This window comes from Lipotes vexillifer, unplaced genomic scaffold (genome assembly GCF_000442215.2).
Source record: "Lipotes vexillifer unplaced genomic scaffold, Lipotes_vexillifer_v1.1 scaffold184, whole genome shotgun sequence".
NCBI classification, from domain to species: Eukaryota; Metazoa; Chordata; class Mammalia; order Artiodactyla; family Lipotidae; genus Lipotes; species Lipotes vexillifer.
In genome coordinates, this window is record NW_006783561.1 from 258482 (window position 1) to 269421 (window position 10940).

At 37.0% G+C, this 10940-nt stretch overlaps 1 protein-coding gene across 1 annotated transcript in view; it reads left to right on the forward strand.

Moving 5' to 3' along the window:
* The first annotated feature begins 1394 nt into the window (after positions 1 to 1394).
* LOC103079307 (protein CC2D2B) overlaps positions 1395 to 10940 on the forward strand; it is a 35346-nt gene continuing 25800 nt past the window's right edge. Inside the window, exons 1-3 of the mRNA XM_007456176.1 lie at positions 1395 to 1481; positions 2270 to 2379; positions 7126 to 7222. Of these exons, the coding sequence (XP_007456238.1) occupies positions 1395 to 1481; positions 2270 to 2379; positions 7126 to 7222 (294 nt within the window). The remainder of the gene's footprint in view (positions 1482 to 2269; positions 2380 to 7125; positions 7223 to 10940) is intronic.

Here is a 10940-nt window from a genome sequence, read left to right on the forward strand (position 1 = left end):
TTTGTAAGCTTCTTGAACGACGAAGAAAGTTAAAGCCTCAGAGGCAAGAAAGGAAAAAAGTGGCAGCACAGACTATCTGTGATGGAGATATTCAGATTCTTGTCCGAATATTGAGGGCTTATAATATTCCTACAAGGAAAGCAATAGTTAGTAGGTAAGGCAATTGCACCAATTTTTGGAGTTGCAAAAGATGTCTTAAATGTAAATTTCTATACTGTCTTCTTAATAAAACTTTGTACTTTATTAATGCTTAATATACAGAAACTAAATGAAAGTTGAAATCTTCATTTGGATAGTCAAACTTACTGTCATTGCTGTGTATTACAAATTTTCAGAAGTTTGAGATGCCCAAAGTACCTTTAACATGTATATTTTTGGGTGCTATATCAAATAAATACCTTCTGTCCCTATTCCCTATTGTGAAAACTTAAGCTGCTATTGCTAATTACACTGTTCTCTGCCACTGTCCCCTCACAGTATTGGAAGTATATAGACTACAGGAGACAGTAAGCTCCATTTTGGATTTATCATTTTAGGTGACTTCTACAAAAATCAAATCTTACCTATCTCTTCTGCAGGCACTCAGTGTGTTTTATTTGCGTTTCTTGGGCAGAGGATATGTAGGGTCAGAGTGGCCAAATTAAGGCATCGTGAATATTAAATACTCATGAATATTTAGTATAACCTGAATTTCAAGTGTTTCATATATTTAATCTCATGTATAATTTATGTATTGTGGATATTTAGTGCCCAGGTACCTCAGGAATACTGAGTAACCCTCTCTGTCTACATTTAACACTTATGTGCTCTACTTGCTTATTTTATGTTTACCACATCCCATGAACTCTACATATGAAAAACAAATATTTTGCTTACTAGCTACGAATCTATAGTTAAAACCTCTTAAAGGTTTTGCCTGTGTTTTATATTATAAAATACGACTTTATTTGTGATAGAATTGATATTCTCAAAAGAAATGCACATTTCAAGGCTGTTTTGTGAAATAAGGACATTATAAAATTACCACCATTTTCTATAATAATCAATTTGTAAAAGAAAGAATATTGTAACACCAAAAATAGGAAGAATATAGTCTCAAAGTATTACTTGCTCTATTTTTTTCCTTTTGCTGAGGGTCAGTGAAAACTCTGTCACAGACTGGTTCCAATCCATAGTTCAGCATTTAGGAGCTACCCTTTCAGAGTAGTGATTGTCACGTATTTATCTCTAACCACCTATGTTATGAAGATCCAAAGCAAACTCTATAAGATCCAGGGTAGCTGACTTATATATCTCTATAAGCATAAGCAAAAACCCAGCTACTCCCACCAAAACTAATATTAAAATTAATTAAAGTGCATATCTCTATATTGTTTTTCAGAAGAGCCTTGGATATGCCCACTTATTTGATATCATCCATGTCTCGCCTCAGACATAAAGAAACAATCAAATCCGTAAGCTCAGATGAGATCTTAAATGAGGTAAGTATTTAACACTTATATAAAGTGCCGTTTTGATCATGTTTTCCCTGAATTGCAACTGGCCCCTAACTGGACTATCCATCTAATTCTAGTTTACTCTCCATAACACAGTGAAGGTGCTCTTTGTAAAATGTAATTCTAACTACTTCACTCTCTGCTACCCTGCTCTCAGGGTCTACAGAATAAGGTGCAAGCTCCTTACAATGGTAGCTCCTTAGAATGGCTACCAAACTCTGTAATGATCTGGTTCTTACATACCAATCAGCCACATTTCTCATCAGCCCACAGCGGTATCATATCATACGACTGCTTGTTCTAGAAGGCCTCCGTATATGCCCTTTCCTTTGCCTGGAATGGCCACCATACCTCCGTGTTATTGGCCACATGAACTACTATTTAATGTTTCAAAGCTCAAGCCCAAGCAATGTTTTCTCTGTGAAGTTCTCCTTGTCCTTACCCCAGAGAGTTAATCATTCTCTCTCCTGAGTTACTATTATACCTTGAATATATTTCTTACATTTCATTGCAATTATTTACCTGTTTATTTTCTCCTGATAGACTTGAGATAAAAATCCTTAAGGATTTCCATTTATTTTTGGATCCTAGCAAAGTAGTACCTGATATTGAATAGGTTGAAGCAATGTTAATTGAATGAATGAATGAATCATGGTTGTTTGAAAAACTGGAAAAAGTAAGCCATCCAGTTATCAGCCAGTAACTAATTTCTACCTTTTATCAGCTATATAAAATATTACAAAAATCTAGTCGGTGTTAATTATGTGTTTCAGGATACTGTGCACCCCTTTGTGGAAGTTTCGTTTCAGCACACTGTGTACCAAACCAGTGTTGCAAGTGGATCTCATCCATGCTGGAATGAAGAAATTAAAGTAGATTTTATGTAAGTTGGAGTCCATTTTTCCTCAGCTTCTAAAATATAGCAGTAACAAAATTATTTTCTTGAGCTGTTTATTGAAAATAATGATGGATATAGGCTTAATTTTTAATTTTTTAAATTATGAAGTATTTCTTACATAGATATTAATGTATATAATGTATATATAAATGTAAGTTCTGAGGAAAAATGATAAAATGAATACCTATGTATCTACCATCTAGCTTAAAAAATGGAGTATTAGCAATATTTTTGAAGGCTCCACTGTGCCAATAACTAATTGCATCCCCTTTCTTTCTCCCCAGAGGTAACACCATGAATTTATCATTCCCTCTCTTTATGATTTTAAATCATAGGTATTTATCCCTAGCTATGTTTTATTTACCTGTGGATGTTTTCCAACTTTATGTAAATTGAATGATCTTTTGCAATCTGTTTCTTTACTCTTATTTTGAGAGATTTATCCATATTCGTACTTGTAACTATTCCTTCCTTCCTTTATTTTCACTTCTGTATAGTATCCCACTGTATTAAAATGCCATGATTTATTTATACTTTATCCTGTTGGTGCAGATTTGCCTGATTTTAATCTTTTGCTATTGTAAATAGTGTTGCTCTGAACATTCTTGTACTTGTCATCTGGAACACACATGTAAGAGTTTCTTTTTAAGACAGTAGTTCTCAAAGTATTTTGTGCACTGAAATCACCTGTACAGCTTCTTTAAACAGATTGCTGGGCCCAACTCCATAGTTTCTAATTCAGTAGCTCAGGGGTAGGGCTTGATACATAATTCCATTTCTAACAAGTTCCCAGGTGTTACTGATGCTACTAGTCAGGGGACACTTTGAGACCCTTTACTCTAGGATCTGTATCCAGGAGTGGAATTGCTTCAACTTTACTAGCTAATGCCAAATATTTTTCTAAAGTGATTGTGCCAATACATACTCCCAACAGCGATATAAAAGTTCCTATTGTGCCACATCTTCAATAATATTTTGTATTTTTAAAATTAATTTTTCTAATACGGTGGATCTAAAGTGATATTCTTGTTGTGGTTTAATTTACATTCCTGGATTTCTAATGAGATTGTTTCTGTTTTTTTCCATTTTAAACAAATCGATAGGCTTTAATTTTTAGAGCAGTTTAGGTTCACAGTAAAACTGAGCAGAAAGCACAGAGTTCTTATACATCCTCTCCCTACAACACACACACACACAGCCTCCCTAAAGTGTCAGTGTGGTACATTTGTTACAATCAATGGACCAATGTTGACACATTATCAAAGTCCACAATTTACATTAGGGTTCACTCTTTGTGTTGTACATTCTATGGGTTTTGACAAATGTATAATGACATGTATCCACCACTGTAGTATCATACAGCATAGTTCCACTGCCCTAAAAATGCCCTGTGCTTCACCCATTTATCCATTCATCCTTCCCCTGGAACCTCTGGCAACCACTGATCCTTTCACTGCCACCATAGTTTTACCTTTTCCAGAGTGTCATTGCATTTCAGGGTTCTCCATAAAAGCAGAACTAACAGGGTGTGTGTGTGTGTGTGTGTGTGTGTGTGTGTGTGTGTGTGTGTGTGTCTGTTTGACTCTCTTTACCCTCTGTAATAGGGGTGTGCCTCACCCAATTGGTTGAAGGCTTAATAGAAAAAAGACTTACCCCACTTAGGAAGACGGAATTCTGCCAGCACACTGGCTTCAGACTTGAACTGCAGCTCTCCCCTGGGCTTCCAGGCTGCCAGCTTACCCTGCAGATTTGGGGTTTGCCTTCCCCCACAATCACATGAGCCACTGTTACAGAGGGTAGTTTGCCTTACTCAACGTCTACTGACTTTTTTAATATGGAAAGAACACTTAACATGACATCTACCCTTTTAACAAATTTCTAAGTGTGTAATATACTACTGCTGAATGTATGTAAAAGGTTGTACAGAAGATCTAGAGCTTATTCATCTTGCTTCCCTGAAGTTTTACGCCTGTTGATTAGTAACGTCCCATTTCCCCCTCCCCCCAGCCCCTGGCGACCACCATTCTGCTCTTTGACTCTATGAATTTGACTACTTTAGATGCCACATATAGGTGGAATCATGCAGTCTTTTTATGACTGGTTTATTTCATTTAGTATAATGTCCTCAAGATTCATCCATGTTGCCACATATTGCAGAATTTCCTTCTTTTTAAAGGGTGAGCAGTATTCCATATATATACCACATTTTCTTTAACCATTCATCTGTCAACAGACATTTAGCATGCTTCCATACTGTTGTGAATAGTGCTGCAATGAACATAAGAGTGCTAACATCTCTTTGATATTCTGATTCAGTTCTTTTGGATAAATACCTAGAAATGGGATTGCTAGATCATATGGTATCAGTTCTATGTTTAATTTTTTGAGGAACCTGCATAACATTTTCCATAGCAGCTGCACCATTTTACATTCCCACCAACTGTGTGCAGGAGTTCCAATTTTACACACCTTCACCAGCACTTGTTACTTTATTTTATTTTTTTGATTATAGCCATCCTCACAAGTGTGAAGTGATACCTCATTGTAGCTTTGACTGAATTTCCCTGATTATTACTGAGTATTTTATTATTAGCAATTTTGAGCATTTTTTCATGTATCTATTAGCCATTTGTATGTCATTTTTGGAAAATGTCCATTCAAGTTTTAGTACATTTTAAAATCAGATTATTGGCTTTTTTACTATTCAGTTGTATGAGCTCCTTATGTATGTTGGAGATGAACCCCCTTATAATATATATGGTTTGCAAATATTTTCTCCCATTCCATAAGTTGACCTTGTACTCTGACGATTATTTCCTTTGCTGTGCAGAAGGTTTACAGTTCGATATAGTTCCACTTTTTTATTTTTGCTTTTGTTGCCTGTGCTTTGGTATCATGTCCATGAAATTATTGCCACAACCAATGTCATGAAACTTTTCCCCTGTATTTTCTTCTAGAAGCTTTATAGTTTCAGGTCTTACATTTTAAATATTTGATTCATTTTGAGTTGAATTTTGGGTATGGTATAAGATAAAGATCAAATTTGATTCTTTTTTTTAATTAACATCTTTATTGGAGTATAATTGCTTTACAATGGTGTGTTAGTTTCTGCTTTATAACAAAGTGAATCAGCTATACATATACATACATCCCCATATCTCCTCCCTCAAATTTGATCCTTTTGCACATAGTTTTACCAACACCATTTGTTGAATAGATTGTCCTTTCTTCATTGAGTAGTCTTGGCACCCTTGTCAAAGTTCGGTTGACCTGACATAGATGCAAGGATTTATATCTAGGCTCTCTATTCTGTACCACTGGTCTATATGTCTGTTTTTAGGCCAGACTTCCCCTTCGTAATATATGTATTTTGAAATCAGGAAGTGGGATCTCCAGCTCTTTTCTTTCTCAAGGTTCATATTTGATGCTAAAGCTATATAAATAGCCTTTTGTAATTGAAAATAAAGTGCACTGATCAAGACAGATTTAAAATGTAGAACTTAAAATTGTTCTCTAAACTCAATTAGCAATTTTCAGTTGTTACTTCCTATACATCTTTAGCTCTCCCTCGGGTAAAAGGAATATAAAGAACTGTCAACTACATCTGTTATCAAAGTCCTTTCTCTTTTCCTGGCGCCCTTACCCGCTTCTCTTGCCAATCTTGTTCAGCTCCCTCAATTTCTGCAGATCATATGGTTCTTGACTATTTGCATGGTTTTTTGATGGCATCCCTCTGACTTTTTTGTTTTTTTAACATCTTTATTGGAGTATAATTGCTTTACAATATTGTTTTAGTTTCTGCTTTATAACAAAGTGAATCAGCTATACATATACATCTATCCCCATATCTCTTCCCTCTTGCGTCTCCCTCCCTCCCACCCTCCCTATCCCACCCCTCTAGGTGGTCACAAAGCACCAAGCTGATCTCCCTGTGCTATGCGGCTGCTTCCCACTAGCTATCTATTTTACATTTGGTAGTGTATATATGTCCATGCCACTCTCTCACTTTGTCTCAGCTTCCCCTTCCCCTTCCCCGTGTCCTCAAGTCCATTTCTAGTAGGTCTGCGTCTTTATTCCCGTCCTGCCCCTAGGTTCTTCATGACTTTTTTTTTTTTTAGATTCCATATATATGTGTTAGCATATGGTATTTGTTTTTCTCTTTCTGACTTACTTCACTCTGTATGACAGACTCTAGGTCCATCCACCTCACTACAAATAACTCAATTTCATTTCTTTTTATGGCTGAGTAATATTCCATTGTATATATGTGCCACATCTTCTTTATCCATTCATCTGTCGATGGACAGTTAGGTTGCTTCCACGTCCTGGCTGTTGTAAATAGTTCTGCAATGAACATTGGGGTGCATGTATCTTCTTGAATTAGAGTTTTCTATGGGTATATGCCCAGTAGTGGGATTGCTGGATCATATGGTAGCTCTATTTTCAGTTTTTTAAGGAACCTCCATACTGTTCTTCATAGTGGTTGTATCAATTTACATTCCCACCAACAGTGCAAGAGGGTTCCCTTTTCTCCACACCCTCTCCAGCATTTATTGTTTGTATATATTTTGATACTGGCTTTAATGAAAGATAGGAGTTGTCCTGAAAGCACATAGATTTTCTTATCTTATACTTTATAAAAGAAAATAATGCAGGCAATTTTATAGTCCTTTATGAATAATGCTTTTATAAAATCAGTGAAGCATTTAAATATGTTTTTCTTATTTACAGCTTACCAGGACATGATTATAGCATCTCAAGCTTATCTAAAATAAAAGATAATATATATATCAACATTTTTGATGAAATGATTATTGAAAAACATGAGGTAAAGTAAAATAATTATAATAATCAATGTTGAAATAATTATAAGTTCAGACTGAATGAAGTCTATTAACATATTTGTAAATTTGGTTTTAGATACAGTATCTATTTCCAACATTTTCTAAAAAGGATATGGGGCAACTTGAAATAAAATCAGACATATGACAAGTCAATTTAAAAATAACAGGGATAGGGGGCTTCCCTGGTGGCGCAGTGGTTGAGAGTCCGCCTGCCGATGCAGGGGACACGGGTTCATGCCCTGGTCTGGGAGGATCCCACATGCTGTGGAGCGGCTGGGCCCGTGAGCCATGGCTGCTGAGCCTGCGTGTCTGGAGCCTGCGCCCCGCAATGGGAGAGGCCACAACAGTGAGAGGCCCGCGTACCGCAAAAAAAAAAAAAATTAAAAAAAAAATAACAGGGATCATAAACCACATATAAGAGGAGGAGAGATAAATATACCAAGAATTTGGGAAAAGTAGATTTCTACAATTGAACGTTACATTTACATGTGAACTTCCTGGTAGCCAAGCTTTAGCGTATTTTTAAAGTTTGCTGCACTAAGCATATTTACTATGATAAAGGTATGTACATTAAGATGCTTTACATTGTTTACTGACATGTAGCAAGATATCCAAAAGCAGTAGTTATGAACTGAAGGCAGGAATCTGGGGTATTGGCAGCTTTTTTCAAACTTCGGCCCTTCCCCAGATTCAGGTAAATAGCAACAACAATCCCAGGGCTTGGAAATTGAATACCATGGCTTTCTTGATATTCTTAACAGTTGCATATGATCACTAGAATCTCAAAATTGTCTATTATGACCCTGGACTCCCTGGCATTTGTTCTTCTTAGAAGAGAGAGATCAGATTAAAATGGGAGCCAGAATATACCGCATTTTCTTTTGCAAGGTTTTTACATTTCTAACCTGGACTATCTACAAGTGGACCATCAGATGAATTTTCTTAGTCAAGGAACGGGCCATGGCAACCTAACTGATACCATTATTTCTTGGCAGTAAGCCAACATGATCCATAATTACAGCAGCAAGGCAAAGGTGGATGGTGGAAAGGTAAAAAATGAAGCAGAAAGCAAGGTAGTGTGTGAGGAAAACTACAATGAATTGTCCTTTTTATCTCCCTTCTTCTTTCCTATCTCCGTACTTCAGCCCAGATAATAGTGTATAACTTTAACATTAACAGAAATTCTGAGTTTATGGATTTAAAAGAAGTCACATTAACATAAATAATCTAAGGTCTTACTCTTGTTCCACCCTCTACTCACAGAACCTCTACCAGTCCCTCCCAAAATTTTCTGGAAACCTCCAAGTAGTCCTCATATATGTGCCTAAACATGACTGTTAGCTATAGTCATCCTTCCCATTTCAACAGTGTGTGTGTACTTTTGATTCAGGCTCCACAGCTCTCAAAGCCACTTAAAAGAATCTCACCACCACCACTGTTGACATTGCCCCTGATTAGGATGCCATCATCTGTGCCAAGGGTATTATCTCCCCAATTATCCTTGAGCCCAAAGCTATGAAACTTCAGAATACCCAAGAGGCACTGGACTCTGCACAAACATGGGAAGAATGGCCCTATTTTCTCTGAATTCATACTACATATTATATATCTAGATCTTAAAGCAATAGTATTGGTACACAAAATCTCACAGTAGAAGAGCTTCTCCAGCCGCTGACCCTAATCATCAGGGGCCAAACACAGGACAAGGGACCTAGTGGGGTACAGTGCACACCAACCCTTTCCATGACCTCATTGTCCTTTCTCTTCGCCTTGATTCCTAAACTCAGCCCAACTGCTCTCACCTTCCCTAATTACAAACAAAAAAATTCAGTGGATATAAGTACATACTAGTAGTGCTAAAGAGAGGGATGTTGCCTATACTAGTCTTAAACGAGCAACATGCCTGTCCCAAGAGCTATTCTCTAACACCTTTCCTATATTCCCCCATTTCAGCACTTTTGTTGATGAAGTGAAAAATTTAAATGGCTAAAAGTGGAGTGAATCATAGAGTACTGCCAGTGGGGTTGGTCGTGGTGGTAAATGCCAAACCCATTTATGTCTAGTCCCTGCTTCTCTTACTACACATACTTTCTCTAATTTAAAAAATAGGATTATTGAGGCATAATTAGCATATAATAAACTGCACATAATTAAAGTGTATACTTTGACAAGGTTGTTTTTTTTTTTTTTTTTTTTTTTGTTACGCGGGCCCCTCACTGTTGTGGCCTCTCCCATTGCGGAGCACAGGCTCCGGACGCGCAGGCTCAGCGGCCATGCTGTTGTGGCCTCTCCCGCTGCGGAGCATAGGCTCCGGACGCGCAGGCTTAGCGACCATGGCTTACGGGCCCAGCTGCTCCGCGGAATGCGGGATCCTCCCGGAATGGGGCACGAACCCGTGTCTCCTGCATCAGCAGGCGGACTCTCTACCACTGCGCCACCAGGGAAGCCCCTTGACAAGTTTTGACATATATATACGCATGAAACCATCATCAAAGTCAAGATAATGAACATATCCACCACTCTTAAAGGTTTGCCCCTGTCCTGTTAGAATACCTCCCTCCTTCCTTTCCTTCCTCCCACCCCAGGCAACCACTGATCTGCTTTCTGTAACTATAGTTTACATTTTCTGGAATTGTATAAAAATGGCATCATACAGTATGCACTTTTTTCCCCTTGGTCTGGCAACTTTCCCAGAAAAATTATTTTGAGGTTTGTCTCAGTTGTTTTATTTATCAACTAGTTCATTAATTTTTCCTGTATAGTGGTGGTCTATTGAACACATACATTCTGTTGTATGTTTAAATATTCAGCTGTTGATGGATATTTGGGTTTTCTTTGGGGGTGGCTATTATAAATAAAGCTGCTATGAGCATTTGTGTATAAGTCCTTGTATGGACAAATGCTTTAATTTCTCTTGGGTAAATACATAGGAGTGAAATGGCTGGATCATATGGTAAGTAGACACTTAAGAAACTGCTAAACTGTTTTTCCAAAGTGACTATACCATTTTTTATTTCCACTAGCAATATATGAGACTTCTAGTTCTTTCACAGTCTTACAGACAAGTGGTCAGACTTAAAAATTTTAGCCACTCTAATAACCGTGCGGTCGTATCTCATTGTAGTTTTAATTTGTATTTCCTAATGACTAATGATGGCGAGCACTTTTCCATGTATTTATTTGCTATCTGAATATCTTCTTTGGTGAAGTGTCTGTCCAAATCTTTTGTCTGTTTTTCAAATTGGGCTATTTGTTTTCTTATTATTGAGTTCTGAAGATTCTTTACATATTCTGTATACAAATCCTTTATCAGATATATGATTTACAAATATTTTCTCCCGGTACGTAGCTTGTCTTCTCATTTTCTCAACAGTGCCTTTTGAAGAGCAAAGTTTTAAGTTTTGATGAGGCCAAATTTATCAACTTGCTTTTGGTGTCATATTTTTTAGCTCTGTTTTTGCATTATATATTTTGTAACTCTTTATTAGGTACATGTACTTTTTTGAATTTTTGAATTTTATTTCATTTTTTTATACAGCAGGTTCTTATTAGTCATCAATTTTATACACATCGTTGTATATGTCAATCTCAATAGCCCAATTCATCCCACCCCCACCCCCACCCCCCGCTGGCTTTCCACGCTTGGGGTCCATACATTTGTTCTCTACATCTGTGTCTCAATTTCTGCCCTGCAAACTGGTT